The sequence below is a fragment of the Herpailurus yagouaroundi genome, unplaced genomic scaffold, assembly GCF_014898765.1.
Source record: "Herpailurus yagouaroundi ecotype Mexico unplaced genomic scaffold, PumYag 185, whole genome shotgun sequence".
NCBI lineage: Eukaryota > Metazoa > Chordata > Mammalia > Carnivora > Felidae > Herpailurus > Herpailurus yagouaroundi.
The window spans coordinates 19,723,327-19,742,709 of NW_024412416.1; the positions used below are offsets into that span (position 1 = coordinate 19,723,327).

At 47.5% G+C, this 19,383-nt stretch overlaps 1 protein-coding gene across 1 annotated transcript in view; it reads right to left on the reverse strand.

Annotated features, from left to right (window-relative positions):
- PCSK6 (proprotein convertase subtilisin/kexin type 6) overlaps positions 1-19,383 on the reverse strand; it is a 178,546-nt gene that overhangs the window by 70,667 nt on the left and 88,496 nt on the right. Inside the window, exons 12-15 of the mRNA XM_040493412.1 lie at positions 18,583-18,795; positions 14,717-14,817; positions 9,872-9,975; positions 7,825-7,942 (exon numbers count right to left, since the gene is read on the reverse strand). Coding sequence (XP_040349346.1) covers positions 7,825-7,942; positions 9,872-9,975; positions 14,717-14,817; positions 18,583-18,795 — 536 coding nt within the window. The remainder of the gene's footprint in view (positions 1-7,824; positions 7,943-9,871; positions 9,976-14,716; positions 14,818-18,582; positions 18,796-19,383) is intronic.

Below are 19,383 nucleotides of genomic sequence, written 5' to 3' on the forward strand. Positions count from 1 at the left end.
TTTTCTTTTCTTTTCTTTTCTTTTCTTTTCTTTTCTTTTCTTTTCTTTTCTTTTCCTCTCTTTTTTTTTTCTTCTTTCCTTTTTTCCTCTTCTTTTCCTTTCTTCCTTTTTTCTTTTTTAAATGTTGTTTTTTTAAGTTTATTTATTTATTTTTGAGAAAGAGAGAGAGAGAGAGAGAAAGAGAATGAGTGGGGGAGGGACAGAGAGAGGGAGAAAGAGAATTCCACTGTCAGTACAGAGCTGGACACCGGGCTCGATCTCATGAACAGTAAGATCATGGCCCGAGCTGAAACCAAGAGTAGGATGCTTAATCGACTGAGCCACCCAGGTGTCCCCAAGCCAATATTTCTAACTCCCACCTTGAAGACCTCTCTCCAGCTCAGCTACAAGGGCAGATCTGTGCTCTGGTGCAGAGCATTTCCAGAGCAATGCTGCCTTACCAAGCTGCAGGGCTGGAGGCGGGGTGGGCAAAGCGAGCTGGGCCCAGCTCCTCACTAGACAATTCTGAGATCATGCTGAGTGGGAGACCTACCAGAATCGGAAGGCAGACTGGTCCTTCCCCGTGTTGTATTTGGAATCTGTCTTGGGCTGACGACCATTACAATGGAAGGTCAACCAGGAGCACCTGGATGGCTCAGTCAGTTGAGTGTCTGACTTTGGCTCAGGTCATGGTCTCAGGGTTCATGAGTTTGAGCCCCTCATCAGGCTGGCTGCTGTCAGCATGAAACCTGCTTGAGATTCTCTGTGCCTCCCACCCCCCTACCCCTCCCCTGCTTTGACTTTCGCACACACTCTTTCTCTCTCTCTCTCTCAAAAAAAAGGAAGGTCAACCAGTAACCCTTTCACAGACCTTCTAAAGGGTAATAGTGGAGTGGAGGGGGGTTAATTGGGACATTCCTGTTAGACTAAACTGTGGGAAAGCAAATTGGTCTGTTGGAGGGCACAGAGGGATCTGAACGTAGACAGTAAAAAGCTTCTGGGTCACTTTTTAGATCTATGATATGTTCTAGGATGAACGTTCTTGGCAGGATGGTCACAGAATCTCAAATACATAGATTCTTTCATATTAGCTTACATTTCAGGTCTTCCTTAGATGAAATTGCTTTTGAATATGAAACCACAGCACATCACTTAGGCTGGAAATACAATTTGAAAAGAAAAAGAGACTAATCCAGTACATTAATCTAGACATGCTGTTCATGATTAAGTTGTAAGGTGCTTTAATACACAGTGTTTAAATTTACGTTTATTTTTCTCCCCCCCCCCCCGAAACAAGGGGCTAAATTAGCTGGCTTTAAACATTCCTTCCAGCTCTAAGATTCAGTCTGATGGGGAGTGAAAAAGACAATAAGATATACAGTCACTTCCCATTATTCACCATTCCATGAAATTTGCCTAAACCAATACTTGTGCTTTTGTGATCATTTGCGGATATATGCAGAACAGCAAAATGTTTGAGCTGCCCAGATACACACGTTCCCAGTTGAGGCCAAACAAAGGCGACACTCTGTCTTTTGTTTTCAGTTCTCATTCTGTGAACAAATGTCCTTCTTGTGATCTATTTTTAGTGCCATGTTTTTCATATTTTTGTGCCTTTGGTTCGTGGCTTCATGGCTTAAAATGGCCCCCAAGCAGAGTGCTGAGGTGCTGTCTGGTTCCTAAGCATTGGACAGCTGTGATGTGCCTTGCAGAGAAAACACGTGTGCTGGGTGAGCTTCATTGAGGAAGGAGTTACAGTGCTGTTGGCCTTGAGTCCAGTGTTAATGAATCAGTAATACATAGTAAGTAAAATGTTTTTAAACAGAAACACACATAAAACAAGGTGATGTATGGATCAGTTGACAAAAAAGCTGTGGCCAGAGGCTTGCACAAACCTGACCCTGTATTTCTCTTAGAAGCGATGGTTCTATATTTGCAAAGTCAGTGTTTGTGGTGACTTCATAGAACATTAACTGAGAACTGGCTGTATTATTTGAATTCAAATACTAATTTTTTAAAAAACTATTCATTATTTTATTTTAGAGAGAGAGAGGGAGAGACAGAGTATGAGTGGAGGAGGGGCAGAGGGGGTGAGAGAGACAGAATCTAAAGCAGGCTCCACACTCAGTGCAGAGCCTAACGTGGGGCTTGATTCCACGACCCTGGGATCATGACCTGAGCCGACATCAAGAGTCAGCTGCTCAACTGGCTGAGCCACCCAGGTGCCCTCAAATACTAATTTTTGAAGTAAGTTGCATTTATAATTTGGGAGGAACAGGTTTGTGGCAAAAAATAAGCTTGGAATGTCAAGGGCTGTAGGATAATAGGCAGCTTACAAATATTCACCAGTGTCTCAAGGGGTGTCAGGAACCAGGACAAATATGAGGACCCAGGTATGGTCACCCACCAGGGAAGGACAGCAAAGCACGAGTTTTCCTAGGATACCAGCCATGCCCTGATGGAAGAAGCCAGAAGCAGGGGCCTCATATAGCATCTAGGAGTGCACACAATTAGATGCCCTGGAGAGAAGTGCCACGCGGGGCGTGTGGGCAACCTGCACAGTATAGACAGGGCAGACCAAAGGTCAGAGTAAGAGGGGCTTTTAGCTTTTAAAAAAGATGCCAAACCAGGCTGTGCGCCACAGCACAGAAGGGTCCTGAAGTTGGGCCAATGTGGGTCATGGCCACACGGGTACTTCATCAGGACATAGCGGCTGTGTGGCCTTGCCTGCTCGCCTAGCTAAGCAGCTGCTGACAAGACAACTGGGCCTGGCCTCTGGGGTGCTGGCAACTGCTCAGGACTGGAAGAACCTCCTACTGGCCAGGGCCAAGGTGCCTTCTGTCCTCAGGGCCAGTGTGCCCAGCCTGTTGGGGATGCAGAAGGAAGAGAAGCAAGCTCTCTCCTGGAGAACACGCAGATCACTCCTCTTGCTTTGGTCCCGCCTGAGTCCCTGTGATGTGCCCCTTCCCAGGGGGACAAGGTGGACTCCGGAGACGGGCAGCCTGGGGTGGCAACTCAGCCCCTCCACCTCTCAGCCCCAGGCTACTCCTCAACTCCTTAGGGCCTCAGTGCCTTCAATATATAAATGGGGATAAAAATAGTCCCCACACTTCACACCCTTGTTGCCTGTTTTGAATGTGTGAGCTCACACAGAGCACTTAGGCCAATGCCTGGCACACAGTAAGGTCCTGATCATTATCCATTATGCTTATCTATGTATTTATAGGTAGAGTTGTGATAAAGTAACCAACCCGTGTGGTCTGGTTTCATGAAATACGAGAAGGAGAAACAGTATGTGGTTAATCCATAGTTAATTGTTTTTTAACGTAAGGTTTTTTTTGTTTTTGTTTTAAATTTTTTAACATTTATTTATTATTGAGAGACAGAGCATGAGCATGAGAGGGGCAGAGAGAGAGGGAGACACAGAATCTGAAGCAGGCTCCAGGCTCTGAGCTGTCAGCACAGAGCCGGACGTGGGGCTCGAACTTACAAACCGCGAGATCATGACCTGATCCAAAGTCGTACTCCTTACCAACTGAGCCACCCAGGCGCCCCAGGTTTTTTTTTTTTTTTTAATGTTTATTTATTTCAAAAGAGAGAGAAAGAGCGTGAGCAGGGGGGAGGGGCAGAGAGAGAGAGAGAGAGAGAGAGAGAGAGAATCCTAAGCAGACTCTGAGCCATTAGCACACAGCCTGATGCGGGGCTCACACTCACAAACTGTGAGATCATGACCTGAGCCGAAATGGAGAGTCAGACGCTCAACTAACTGAGCCACCCAGGCGCCCCCATCCATAGTTAATTTTCAAACATCTATAAATATATGGTCTGGTCTATAGATAATCCTTAATATGCAAAGCCTTTGGGACTGAAGTATATTTTTGGGTGTGTGAGTTCTTTCGATAAAAGACAAGCCACACTACACTGTAAACTCTAGATGGTAACCTTCCAAACCTATTAAAACAAAAGAGGAGTAGATAACATCTTAGTGCTTTAAGAGATTCTGCTATTTTTGCCGTCTTTCCAGAAGGAGTAGAGAGTCAGGGATGGCATAAAATGTTTCATAGCAGCCCTGAGTTTTAAAGACACAAAGAAGTGCTGGCTTAGAAACATCCTAAGGGTCAAATAAGATATTTACTAGCTGGGCCTTTTATTTTTTTGTTTCATTCACAGGAATTATACTGAACTTGATTTTCTTTTTTGCTTTTAGAAAGGTTATAAAAATATCAATTTTGTCCTACTCTAATCTGACACACGGATTTTTAAAAATGTTTTTATTTACTTATTGAGAGAGAGAGGGGGAAAGAGCGCAAGCAGGGAAGGGGCAGAGAGAGAGAGGCAGAGAGAGAGACGGAGATAGAGAATCCCAAGCAGGCTTAGCACTGTCAGCGCAGAGCTTGATTCGGGGCTAGATCCCACGAACTGTGAGATCATGACCTGAGCCTAAATCAAGAGTCAGACACTTAACTGACTGTGCCGTGCAGGTGCCCCAGACACAAAGACTGTTAAATAATTTTGCATGGGCAATGTCATAGGTCATGGTCCTCTGTACCTTCCTTTAACGGAAGAAAAGTCCTAACCATTTGTGCCCAAGACTAAGCAAGGATCTCTCCTGAATGTGTTCGAATGTCAAAAGTCATTCTCTTTTGCAAAAGTAGCTGTCAAGTTCAAGTGATTTTCCCCTTGTCCTTGCATTTAGATTTAGCTTTCATTGACAGCTTTTATGATGCTCTGTGGGTGCTGGAGAGCTAAGTCAGACACCATGGTGTCTGTTTCAGGGGGGGCTCAGTCTGTTTTGGGGTGGGGGGGTGACAGGCTATAAAGAGATGGCTCAGTGAAATCTGGCTGTGCCTTGGAGCAGGAGGCCTGGCCCCTCTCGTTTCTTACCACCCCCACCCCTGTGGTCCCCGTTCTCCTGGCATCTCCAGGCAGGCTCCCTGACCTTCTCCATGCTTCTGGGGACTTCTTATTCTCTCTCAGGAGGGGGATATAGACAGAGACAGGCTAAATTCCCAACCCCACAGTCCCTAGATGCACTTCATTCCTGCCTCAGTATGTGACCATCTACACCCAGGCCCTCTGACTCAGCACCCCATACGACAGTACTGTAGAATGGCAGATGTGGCCACAGCCCCCACTGGGACGTCCATATTTGCTCCTAATGAATACAGTTCTTTCAATTTCATCACACTAGGGCAGCCTTTCCCTTCTACCTGAGAGGAAAGAGGTAAACGTATCACTTACGTTGCACCCAGGTATGCATGGGATGGCCAGATAAAGAGGCTCTCTCTTTCTCTCTCTCTTTCTCTCTCGCTTTCTGCTTTTCTCCATGGGAAGCAGCTAAAGCCAACTTTGGGACATTCAGAGAGTCCTGGATTCCACCACGAGAAGGAGAAACCAGAATGAGGCCACAAGAGTGGACGGCTCTCTTGGTGGACCATGGAGAAGGGGGACTGACAGGGAGAGGGAAACATAGGTATGTGGGAACATTTCCCTTTCATTTGTAAGCCAAGTGATTCCAGCAGCTTGGACAAAGCTAGACAAGAACCCTCATGAGAAAAATTGGCCATAACCTTCAGGGGTGCTTAGTGGCCCTGATTCAAGAGACCCTGACAGGTAAGCTGGAGCTCTCTGCCAGGACACAAAGCCCAAAGGTCCCTTCCACATAGTAATATTTCTCTCTCTCTCTCCGTCTCTCTAAATCTCCCCCTCTCCCTCTCTCTTCTCTCTTTCTCTATCTGGAGGCCCTTATCTCCTTGGGAACAGTTGAGAGTGCAGTTAAGCAAGTGCTTTGGGATCGCCGGTTGGCTGAAAAGTCTAGAAAGAGCCTGAAACCGCTACACGTAAAGATGACCTTTCTTCAGAAACAGAAGTCTGATTCTTCCCCTCTGTTGGAATTCGCAGAGTCCTTTCTTCCCTCAAAGGACAGGAACAATGTCACACTGTATGTTTTGGCTGTTTCCCTCAACCTATGCTGTCTAGACTCTGTGTGCTTTCATTTAAAAAACAAAATAAAATAAAAATAAAAACAACCCTTCGCCACCTAGGCACCACTCTACCATCTTAAAACTATTTCTGGCAGGAGAAGAATGCTTCATTCAGGAGCCGCCCTGATGGGGAGACCCGTGGGAGAGAAGTAAGCCTGGACGCAGTGGCCTCGCGGAGCAGGACCCAGCTCCCAGGTGCCCAGCGTCACCTGACCTGGAGTCTGATTCCCCACGTGCCGGGCATTTTCCAACAGGCAAAACAAAAGAAAGCAAAAGGCCTTCTTTATCTCAGAGAATCTCTCGCTTTCTTCTGAATTGACAGGCTAAGGCTGCCCAGATCTGGAAAATGATGCTTTAAGATGTCAAGATTGAGACCTGCCGCTGGCCGCCTGGCCTATCAGGCCTGGGAGGGGTCACCCAAGCTGTGTCCACAGTTAGCAGCAGGACGCAGATGTAATTTCTCAAAAGAGCCTTCCATGGCTATTCATCCAACAAATACTTTCTGAATTCCTCCCGTATGCCAGGCAGCAGCGAGAAATGTTTTCCTCAACATTTTCTAGCAGAGGAACACATTATGAGAGGTAGATGCATTCTTTTTTTTGAGAGGTAGGTGCATTCAAAGAAGAGGCAGTATCAAAGGGAGTGATCTGTATTTGTTGATAAAGGAAGGGTCACTTCTGATTACTCCAACATGTCTTTTTCCAAACACGCATTTTCCCAAAGGTAATAAAATAGTTACAGCTAAGAACAAAAAAAAAAAAAAAAAAAAAAAAAGCATTCCATTCTTTATCAGATACTGAGGCCTAGAGAAACACCATTCTCCTCCTTAAAACGTAGAGTGGCTATGGCAGAATTCAGAAGAATCATCTGATTTAGTCTCCTGATGGAGTAGGGTTCTTGCTATCTGATTTACTCTGTGGCTATTTTTTTTTTTTTTTTTAACAAAAATTCCAATGAATGAATGCATCTGATTTAGAGCAAGTCACTACAAAGGGCGACACCGGGAGTGTCCTAACCCTGGAAGAGAGACAAAGCCAGGGTCCTACAGCTCAAGGCTTGTTAAAAAATCCTGGTGCTTTGGGGCACCTGGGTGGCTCAGTTGGTTTGAGAGTCCAACTTTGGCTCAGGTCATGATCTCGCGGTCAGTGGGTTCAAGCCCAGAGTCAGGCTTTGTGCTGACAGCTAGGAGTCTGGAGCCTGCTTTGGATTCTGTGTCTCCCTCTCTCTTTGCCCCTCCCCCACTTGTGCTCTGTCTTACTCTGTCTCTCAAAAATAAATAAGTGTTAAAAAAATTAAAAAAAAATTCTGGTGCTTAAACCTTAGGAAGGTTAGTTATCAAGGCCAGATAAAAGTGAAGCAGAGGAAAAGCGCTCTGCGCTTTGGATAATAAGTCCCCTTCTGCAACAGAGAAGCGGGAGATACGGCCACTCCTGCTCTGGGCTGAGGAAGTCACACTGTGGGCTGGGCTGCAGCTAGGGCTCCCAGGTGACAGAGACCACCCCCATCACAGCTGCTCCAGTGGGCAGGGCTGATCGCTGGGCCGGTCAGCTCTGCTAAGTATCCTGGGTAAGAATTTCCAACACGAGGGGCCATGGGTCTGGCTCCCCACCATGGGGCAATCTGCAGCAAGAGGAGAAACCATAACTGACAGCAAAATACCTCCAAATGGTCAGGAGTTAAGTGACTCCTTTCCAGCTCAACAATCCGCATGAGAAAACGCAGACACGTGTATGCATGGTCTATGCCCACCGACGTGCACGGGACTGCGTGTGTGAACACCTCCCCCTGCGGAACCTGGCAGCAGAGTCAGGTCGGCACCGACGTTCCTGAAAAGCCACGCGGTGCCTGCGCTGAGCCTCACCTGGGCCTCTTGTCTGTGGTGGCGACACACATGTGCTGGGAGGGCACCGCCGTCCATTTCTTCGCCTCCGTGACGAGGGCTTCCGCGTCCACCAAGCCAAATCCATAGAGATGGCTAACTGGAAAGACAGAGCCTTCAGACCCCGCCTCATCCTGCCCCCCAGGAACGGAGCGAGGCTCCGCGCTCACACTCCACTTGGCTCCCACGAAGGGCACCTGATCCACAACTGCCACGGGACAGACCACTTGTGTCACTCCGTGGCTGCAAGGGTGCGGGCCATCACCTGGAAGTCCCAGGCCGCAGGACCAGCCCTTCTGAGGACTGCTCCAAGATCCCAGCCACTTTACCCTCTCCCTGGTCTGTACTCCTTCAGGTCAGGGGTGCGGGCCAGCCAATGTGGCCCACTCCGGTGCTGAGTAGGAAAAGAAGTGTTTCCTACTCGGACCTATTACTTTCTTCCTGGGAGACGAGTTTGGGTTTCTGTATAGTGAAGGGACTCATCGGCATCTGGGCTCCCTGAGTCATGAACCAGACAAGAGAAACAAAGCCTTAAACCCGTTGGTTCACGCGACCATGATGTGCAACAAACAAGAAAGCAGGGCCACGCTCATCTTTTTTGCTGTCTTCTTGGCCTGCTAACCTCCCACGGCATTTGGGGAGAGGGGCACGGTGTGCGCACTTGTGAGTTGGCCTGAGCCAGTGTTTAATTTGGCCGTGGCAGGAGAGTTTCAAAGTTTAATTTAAGAGGCAAGGTCAAGAACTAGATACAATCTATTTTCCTATTTAATTAGGCCAACACTGAAATGTAGGTCAGCTCTTGTTACAGCACACGACTACCACCAGCATTCCTGCAAAACAAAGATGCATTAGGCCTGCCTGATCAATGGCTTTCTTATTAAAAGGAATGTCCCTTGGAACTCACAATAACACCACTTGCCCTATATTTTACACATACTAGTAGTATCAGGCTTGGTGTCGAAATAGTTGGGCCTCAGCTTCAGGAAAGGAGAAGAAGTCCTCCCTAACATACCATGGCTGAATGGAAATCTTTTTCAAGCATCTCTGGTAAGAAGCCATACAAACAAAGCCAATGGCACAGTCCTATAATTATCTGCTTAAGAGGCTCCATGTATCTGGGTTACAAGCCCTGACTGCAGGTTGATTTCATGGAACCTATGTCTGTCCCAGGCTGGATCGGGGGAAGAAGCCTTGCTGTTCTGGGAGTTACTTTTATAACACAGACAGAAGTTTTATAGTTAGAAAGTAACTTACATGGCTATCTCAGGGTCCTCATTGTACACATAAGGAAACTGAGGGCCAGTTTCAAAATCGTATTGCTACTCAGGACTAAGAATGCAAGCTGCCCTTAGGTGGCACACAAATAAATATTATTTATTTATCTTAATAGTCATGGATTTGTTTGGATGTGCATTAGGAAGAAATAAAAGTACACACCAAACCTGTGTTTAACTAGATGTAATAAAGTTTCCTTTTAAAAAATATATTTTTTTGAAAGAGAGAGTGAGAAAGAAAGAGCACAAGCAGGGGAGGGGCAGAAGGAGAGAAAGAATCTTAAGTGGGCTCTACATCCAGCTTGGAGCTTGACCGGGGCTCGAGCTCACATGAGATGGTGACCTGAGTCAAAATCAAGAGTCGGAGGCTTAACTGACTGAACCACCCAGGCGCCCCTAAAATATATTTCTTTATGTAAAAAAAAAAAAAAATGCAAGTCAATTTAAAGAGAACTATTATACCAATACTGGTACAGGTGGTCCCTGGATGTGGGAAAAGTCATGATGTTTAGTCATGATGAATTCTACCGATCTTGGGTTTTTTTCCTTAAAGTCAGTGTGAGGTCCCAGAATACCATCCTTAAATCTCTAGCTACATACGTCTCACTCTTGTGACACACAATCAAGGTCATTTGGGGATTCTTTTTGAGAAGCTCCTGTCAACCCTTTAATAGAGATTCCAGTAGGTGACCCAGTGGGTCCCCCAGGACCGGCTGACTGGTCCCCGCCCAGCCCAACAGGAGCCACCACTGCACCTTTATGACCAGCACCGTTGACTTTCCAATCATTTGCTTTCAGGTGCGCCGGCCTGGATGTCTTCACCAGCAGGTGCTGGACGTCCCTCCAGGTTAACTGGCTGCTGCAATGACACAATGACAGACCGCTGAAGTCCACACAGGTCAAAACAATGGCTTCACAGGACCATCCACTGTGGCACGACGGGAGCCAGCCCCGAGTGGGGACTTAAGGAATTCCCGAAGACTCCATTCCTCAGCAAGGGCTTATTTTATAACCTCTTTGTAAAGAATGGTTTCCAGGGATTAAATCCCAAGATAAAATAGTGCAACGGGTGACCTAAAATCCCTAGCGTTAAAAACCCAGCCCTGCTACCAAGGTATGCCTGAGTGCTCAAGGCCTAGAGAGGAAATTGTGGCAGCGGAGAGAGGGACCTCCTTATTTTACAAGTACGAGGGGGCCTATTCTTCATCATAACAAGTAAATGGCTGTGGTGCATGACAGCATGCTTAAGCCATCATCTTCCCAGACCCTGTCGTTGTTTAGATCCACCTCCTACCAATTATAATTTGAGAGTTTAGTAATTCCCAATCTATATTTGTTTTGGTGCAAAGTGGAAACATCTCATTGAAAGAACACATGCCCGCTAATAAAAATGCACAGATCAGAATTTTTTGAGTCTAAGATACATGGTCCCACCTTTTAAATGCCTCTGTAACCAGGATCCATCTTACGATGATAGATGATACTCTCTCATAACCCCTTCTGTCCACAGCATTAAGACCAGGTTGCAGACAGACGCTGTCTTAAATACAGTCTGCACCCCCTCCTCTTGACCAGTGCCTGCCCTAGCCCACAGTGGTTACAGTGGTCTTCCCGATCACCCACTCTTTGTGCATGCTTAAAAATATACATAACATATGGGGCGCCTGGGTGGCTCAGTCGGTTAAGCGTCCGACTTCAGCTCAGGTCACAATCTCGCGGTCTGTGAGTTCGAGCCCCGCGTCAGGCTCTGGGCTGATGGCTCGGAGCCTGGAGCCTGTTTCCGATTCTGTGTCTCCCTCTCTCTCTGCCCCTCCCCCGTTCATGCTCTGTCTCTCTCTGTCCCAAAAATAAATAAATGTTGAAAAAAATATATACATAACATAAAATTTACCCTCTTAACCATTTTTCTCTGTACAGTGCATGTCCTTGGTACCTTCCCATTGCTGTACATACATCACAAACTATCCATCTCCAGAGCTCTTTCATCTTCCCCAATTGGAATTCTGTCCCCATGAGACACTAACTCCCCGTTTCCTCTTCCCCCCAGTCCTCTGGCAACCACCATTCTACCTTCTGTCTCTATGTATGTGACGACTCTGGGAACCTTATACAAATGGGATCCTACAGTACTTGTCGTTTTGTGACTGGCTGATTTCACTCAGAATAATGTCCTCCAGGCTCATCCATGTTGTGGCAGGTGTCAGAATTTCCTTCCTTCTTAAGGATGAATAATACTCCATTGTTTGCATAGACCACATTTTGTTTATCCATACATCTATTGAGTAGGCACTTGACTTGCTTCCTCCTTTTGGCTATTGTGAGTCACACTGCTATGAACATGGGTGTACAAAGAGCTCTTCAAGTCTCTGCTTTCAGTTCTTTGGGTAGATACCCACCTGCAGAATTATAGGATCACATGGTAAATCTTTAAGTTTTTGAGGAACCACCACACTGGTTTCTACAGTGGCTGAACCATTCTATTTGTCCACCTCTTTGTCTGTTGTCCACTGGGACCTCACTGTGGTTTGAGTCTTGGGGCACAAGTAGATTCCTCCGTTGGGGCTCACTCTCCAGGCACTAGCCCCAGGCTTCTGGGATTTCTCCAGCATGTTCTTGCCACTGTGCCAATGACCTCACTGGCCTCCTGGCCATGTTCCCCCAGCCATGTCCATTAGTCCAGTTTCTAGGTCTTCGCTCGGCTCTCTGCTCCATATCCACTCCCCCTCCTGAGGCCCCGTGGCCAACCTCATAGTTCAAGGGGGTTTCTGAGGCTCCATGTGGCCCAAGGCTTCATACAGGCACAGGCTTTAGAGTTCAGCCAGGGGTGGGGCCACAGCCTTTGTTACCTGTGTGGCCTGACATGTTACTACTCATGTCGGCATCCTATCAAGGATGGCTAAAGCCAGTCCACCCAGGAGTTCAGCATAGCCAGGAAGCATGAACTTCAGAGTTCAGGGCAGCACAGAATGGGTGCAGAAAAGGACATTATTGGAAACGATCATGGGGTGCCTGGGTGGCTCAATCGGTTAAGCTTCTGACTCTTGATTTTGGCTCTCATGGTTTGAGAGTTCAAGCCCCAAATCAGGCTCTGCACTGCCTGTGTGGAGTCTGGTTGGGATTCTCTCTCTCTCTCTCTCTCTCTCTCTCTCTCTCTCTCTCAATCTCTCTCTCTTTCTTCCCCTCTGTTGCTCTCATGCTGTCTCTCTCTCTCAAAATAAATAAATAAACTTAAAAAAAAAAAAGGAAACCATCTCATTATAAGGACTTCCATTTTATTTCGGACTCTGGTACCAAAATCACAAATATAGTCATCTGAAAAATACAGCTAAGAAATGGCATTGAAAATGTTTTTCAACAAAGAAGGGATTGATGGAAAGTCCCAAGACTGCCACAAACCAGGATGACCTATGCACAATTCTTACACGTGCGGGTCTTTCTTCATTTTTGTTACATGCTGTCCGCAGGCCCTCCCTGACCCCCTGAGGCCTTTTCCACCTGGGATGATCTGGCTTTGCCCTGACGCCTTCTACCTACAAGTGAACAGTGTTTGAAGGCAATGCCAGGCAGGTGAGCAGCAGGCCTGCTCCCTGGACACGTGAGCTGGCCTTGTCTCCAATCTCCTCACCTCAGGCTTGCAGGGTCCCTTGTTACAACCCGTCCCTGCCTTGACCGGTCCTGCAGGCTTAAATGCTCAAAGCTGACACTGTTTTCAGTTCAATAAAATTCTTTTTAAAAAATTTTTAAAAATATTAATTTATTTTTGAGAGAGAGATGGAGTGTGAGTGGGGGAGGGACAGAGAGAGAGGGAGACACAGAATCTGCACCAGGCTCCAGGCTCTGAGCTGTCAGCAGAGCCCGATGTGGGGCTCGAACTCACAAAATGAGATCATGACCCAAGCTGAACTCAGACACTTAACTCACTGAGCCACCCAGGCACCCTTAAGCTGATGCTGTTTTCAAGTTGCTTGACTCACCACCTGTACTCTTCTGAGGAACATCTCAAATACTGAGGAAGATGAGAGTTTTCATGTGTCCACAGGCCAAGTTTAATGGGACAAGCTGGCATGAAATGAAGCTTGCTTTCTATTTAGTTTTGACTAACAAAATTCCTTGCATGTTTCCAATAAAGAATGGAAGGAAATATAAAACAATGAATTGCTAAGTATGAGAATGCCACTTTCCACATAAGTAAGTAATTATTTAGAGCTGTTTGCTTTTTTTTTTTTTAAAGAGCCTCAGGACACAGAAGCCAGTGCTTTGGCCTGCAAATCGAAAATATTTAGTTATTCCTCTGTTAAACTGGTAGCATTTGAGTTGTATGCCCTTTTGCCTCGTAGGAATCAACATGCAAACACACAATTGTGAGGATTGAAGCAACCCAAATGTGATTTTTTGAATAATTTAAAATCTCATCTACAACTGGCAATTTCAAATGGCTGGCATGTTCCAAGCCAGTTTTGATGCCTTAACTGAATCTCTTTTTGACACCGTAATTGCATGTTCTTTCTGACCCATCCAGACACTAACAACCTAGAGTTTTTATTTGGCTTATGACAGATGAAATGTCACCATTGCATTATCAATTATCAACTAAAGTTTATAAAGATCAGCCTGTGGCCGCCTGAAGGGGGATTCTGGTATGTGACGCAGCATGGGAGGTAGACTTGGGGTTCTGGCCCACCCAGCTCTCTGTGGCCCTACAAAGGGCAGGAGGTGGTGAGCTTTAACCAGGAAATGAAGGAGGGGCACCTGGGTGGCTCAGTCCGTTAAGCATCCGACTCTTGATTTCGGCTCAGGTCATGATCTCAAGTTTCATGAGACCGAGTTCTGCATCAGGCTCTGTGCTGATAGCATGGAGCCTGCTTGGGATTCTCTCTCTCCTGCTCTCTCTGTACCCCACTCAAAAAAAATAAAAATAAAAAAAACTTAAAAATACATACTAAAAAAATTTTAAAAAGAAAAGGAGGGAAGGGATTTCTTCACGTCCCTTAAGGATGGCCTTGAAATGGAAGGAAATCCTGACCCATGCTACAACATGGATACACTCTGAGGACATTGTGCCATGTGTGCCAGTCACAAAAAGTCAATTCCTGTATGATTCCACTTATGTGAGCTGCTTAGCAGTCAAACTCATAGAGAGGAAAAGTAGAATGGCAATTGCCAGAGCTTGGGGGAGGGGTTATAGGCAGTACTATGGGCTGAATCGTGTCCTCCCAAACTCATATATTGAAGCCCTCCCTCCAATACTCAGAATGTGACTGTATTTGGAGACACAGGGTCTTTAAAGAGGTAATTAAGGTAAAACGGGTCATTAGGGTGGGCCCTAATCCAATACGACTGGGGTCCTTATACGATTGGGGTCCCTAATCCAGTACGACTGGGACCTAGATACACACATAGATGGAGGGAAGACCGCCTGAGTACACGAGGGAGAAGGCGGAGTCTCCCACTTTCTCTGCCCCTCCCCCACTTGCAACGTTTCTGACTCTCTCAAAATAAACTTAAAAAAATGGTTAAAATGGTAAATTTTATGAGTGTTTTACTGTGTTAAAAATTTACAGAAAACAAAGGAAAAGAGGAGAAGACAAGTGGGAACTTACTTTGCTTCTAAAGCCAAGGCGATGATGCCCGCCACCATGGGGGCTGAAACCGAGGTCCCAGTGTGGCCGTCGGTACAGCGCTGGCGCAGATCCGTGGTGACCTGGGTGATAAGAGGCTAAGTCAGCTCCCAGATGTCGGAAGCTACTCAAGAGGCACTATGCATTCATATCTCTGCAGCCAAGCTTTTTTTTTTTTAATGTTTGTTTATTTTGAGAGAGGCAGGAGGGGCAGAGAGAGAGAGGGAGAGAGAGAATCCCAAGCAGGCTCCGTGCAACCAGCGCAGAGCCGGACATGGGGCTCAAACTCGGAACCGTGAGATGGTGACCTGAGCCGAAACCAAGAGTCAGATGCTTAACGGACTGAGCCACCCAGGCGCCCCTCTGCAGTCAAGCTTTGTGTCAGATACTCCCTGCTAAGCTGCTTTGCTCGCATGTGTAAAACACTGACCCACTGCAGGGATGAGCTAATCACAGCTTGAGAACCAGGAGACAAGGGAGATGGGATACAAACAGCTGGAAGCAAGACAAACAGCTGGAAGCCGCATAACCTCCTTGCTGCAGGTGTGCGTGCTGAGACACAAAGGTAAGACAAAATGAAACAAAGAGGGCCTTCCATTGCAGAGTCCCCATGGCGAGACCACCTGCGCTAGCCCACAGGAATGACCCCCAAGTCACCCCTGACCTCAGAGCAGCTGGAAACATGCGGGGGGTGCCCAGGTGGCCCAGACAGCATCTCTGCCTTTAGTCAGAAGATCAGAGGTCAGTCATAGAAGGGCACAGATCACTCTCCACCAGGACGTCCTCCTTAGATCATTGACTGTGTCCCAAAGCACCCAGTTCCATCTGTAGCAGCGGACGAACCCGGCGAGTTCTCCACCTTCACAGCGCCTGCTGTACGGGACCACAAAGCTGGCCCCTCTCCTTGGGGAGGCAAAGCTGACTCAGCAAACTGCAGGGGCCCCGCATGCCTTCCTCTGAGGCACTGACTCCCAGCTGGGTGGGGAAATTGATTCTGGGCCCCACTGGCATACAGCCTGATTTGCCCCTTGCCTTTGAGCTGAAATGAGGAAGCAGCACCAGGGAATCACCCGATTTGGGTTGGGCTGTGCCACACCTGCTGCACTAGATGGGATTCTGGCCCTCAAGCTATTCCCCATGGGCTCTGCAGATGGGACTAAGGTTGCTGATCAGCAGACCTTAAATCATTGAGAATATCCTGGATTAGCCAGTGGGCCCAATGTAATCACAAGGGCCCCCAGAAGTGGAAGGAGGCAGAAAAATGTGTCAGAGAGATGAGGCAGAAGAGAGGCCCAAGCCATCATTGCTGGCTTTGAACACAGAGATGGAGAAACATAAGCCAAGGAATGTGGGCGGCCAGGAGATGCTGAGAACAGCCCTTAGCAGACAGCCCACCAGGAAACAGGAGCTCAGTCCTATAACCACAAGAAAGTAAATGCCGCCAACAACCTGAATGAGCACAGAATGGACTCCCCACTAGAGCCTCGGGAAGGGAACACGGCCTGGCAGGCACGTGGATTTCAGCCTCAGGGGACTCAGAACAGAGACTCCGTGGAGGCTGCTGCACTTCTGACCTCCCGAACTATGAGATAATAAATCTGTGCGGTTTAAGCTAAGTTTGGGATAGTTGGTTACGACAGCAATAGGAAACTGATAGCCTCACCAACTGTAAGCCTCTAGTAGCCGATCTGCATAGCCCTGAAGCACGAATTGCCCTAGTGCTAACAATCCAGATCCTCTCCCAAACAGAGTATCTTCCTTCTTCACGTTCTGGCTGGGCTGCAATCACCCAGACAGGATCTAGCCTGTCTCTCTCACACACAGGAAGGATTGGACAGGAACACTGGCAGAGACCAGCCTGCTCCTCCCTCCCTGTTCAGCAGGACTGAGGCAACCTAATGTTAGGAAGGGCAGCTGAGGGTAGGGAAGTAGGGACAAGGATGCAACCTCTCTGACCCCAGGATCTTCATCTGCAAATGGGCACAATGCCACATCCTTTATAAGGTTTCTGGTGAAAGTCACAGCTGGCACCTGAAACATACTTACAATGGTGGCCCGTGAGGGAAACTGAGGGCATCTGGGCAGGAGGCCAAGCTCCCAAGAGCAGGTGAGGCCCATGAGAAAGGGCTACTGGGGAGCGAGCAGTGGGTCCTCCATACAGGGAGGAGATGGCTCAACCAAGTCAGGCAGGTCCCCCTTTCTGAGACCAAATGTCGTGCATGGTCTGCTCATGTTCAGTGAATGAAAGAGCCAAGGAATAATTGAGTAAGAGATGCTCACGTTAGGTGTCACTCCATTTATAAAAAGTCACGTCAGCACCAGGCAATCCCACCCTCCAGGCAAATGCTGCCTGGCATTCACTAGAGGGCATGGATGGGACAGAGCCTTGATTTCCAGCTGACAGCAAGCTGCCAAAAGTCCAGAGCTTGGAGGTTCTCTAAGGGGACTCAGAGCAAACGCTTGGCTCTAGTTGAGCTGAAAACAATAATAACAACAAACAAAAAATGCCGTCCATACTCTCAGAGAAGAATTCCAGTCCAGAGCAAGAACTGACTCACTCTCTCTTTTACCATCCTCTTAACTACACCCTTCTGACCCATGTTATGGCTCAGAGAAGGGACTTAAGAAAGAAAAAAGAATCAAGGCGTTTGTAGCTAAGGTGTGTGCACACGCAGTATGATTAATCAAATAAAGCTGCAAGCCCTGCTCCCAGGGTTGAGAGACAGGGTCGTCCCGTAGGAAGCCTCTGGTACAAAGCGTTCAATGATCCAGTCTCCACCCCACACGCCTCCAGCCAGCAGGCCTGTTTAACAAGACTCCGGCAAGTTCGAGTTCAAATGAAGCTGGATTCCTAAACGAACAGGACACTGTGCAGAATCTCGGCCGCCTGTCCCAGGGGCACGTGCTCCAGTAGAAAAGGAAAATAAATTAATACCTTTGTTAACTAGCCCGGGCCGCTGCCAGGCTGGTGGCGGAACAGCCGTGGCTGACCTTTCAACTGGTACAGAGCAAAGTGGGGAACAGGGAGCCTGTATGCTCCCGCAGAAAAACCTAAAAATAAATTTGCAAATAATTTCTCGAGATGCGATGAAGCAGCAGGAGAAATAAAAAAGATGCTAGTGAGCTTGCTTTCAAATTAAACCGTGTCTGGCCAGCTCCACGGTCTCATTTTTTAAACGTCTAAAAAGCAACTTAATGAGTGTGCATTTGAATTCTGCATTAATTTCAGTTCAAAATCCTCCCCCTCTTTACTTTTCTTAAAGCAGGAAAGCCTGTAGGGAAAAAAGAAACACGGATTCCACCCATATGCTAAACGGAAACACTTTTTAAAAGAGAAATCACACTGATGTCCATTGAAGTGAAAGTAACAGACAGAAAAACCAGTGCTCAATTTGAAGGGTCTGGGGCAAGTCCTTTTGTTAGGGAGAGGATGGCCTGGAAGAACACTTAGATCTCTAAAATGTTTCAGTATAAAACCAAGACTTTCCCTTCCTCTCTTTGGCACATTGAAACTGAACCGGTCAGCTGGATCCCAAGCGATGTGACCACAGAAATTTAGAGAGCTAAAAGGAGGCACAGTGCTGAGAATGCACCCCATTCTTAAATGCTATTTTTAGATCTCTGAAGCCAGAGAGGGTTTTAATCGGTATTTTGTGCAAAAATTAGAAAGGCAGGGCCTGGGGAAGGTTGCCAAGGGACTGGGGTTTCCCTCGAGGTACAACCAGTTCGCTGATGGGGGAGGTTGGTACTCTGGGAGCCAGTACAAACTGGCCTCAGGGAAAAGAAACTTGTCCCCAAAGGGCTGGAGGAGCAGATCCTAAGCTCTCCACCTGGCCAAGAGGACTCACAATTTTCCGCTCGTAGAATGCCCCGCTGCTGTAGGTGGTGGCCAGGGTGGACGCACACTCTTCCAGGTACCACGGCTTGTAGCCGTTCTCGGTAGTGCTGCTCACGGAGATGGTGTAGATGCTGTTGGTGTAGCCATCACAGGAACAGTGGTCCCCCTCTCTCCCGCCATTCCCAGATGCCCAGACGAAAATGGAGCCCAGGCCCTGCCGACCCTAGACAGGAAGGACAACAAGGTCTCAGTCAGCCCCGGCAGCTACAACTTCGAAGAGTGGGTCTCACACCAGCCCGGAGTCCTTCCCTCGGAATGTCCCTTCCAAGGGTCTAAGAAGGATGCATTCAGGGGTGCCTGAGTGGCTCAGTCGGTTGAGCATCCAACTTCGGCTCAGGTCATGATCTCACGGTTCACGAGTTTGAGCCCCACGTCGCACTCTGTGCTGACAGCTCAGAACCTGGAGCCTGCTTCAGATTCTGTGTCTCCTTCTTTTGTCTCTGCCCCTCCCCAACTTGTGCTCTGTCTCTCTCTTTTTCTCTTAACAGTAAATAAACATTAAAAAAAAAAGGATGCATTCAGATTGTATGATGCTACCAAGGACATGGTTCTGTGGGCCCCTGTTTTATTTTAAAGGATTCTTTTATTTTTTTAATGTTTATTTATTTTTGAGAGAGAGAGAACATGAGTAGGGGAGGAGCAGAGAGAGAGAGGGAGACACAGAATCTGAAGCAGGCTCCAGTCTCTGAGCCATTCAGTGCAGAGCCTGATGTGGGGCTTGAACCCACAAAGCTTGAGATCATGACCTGAG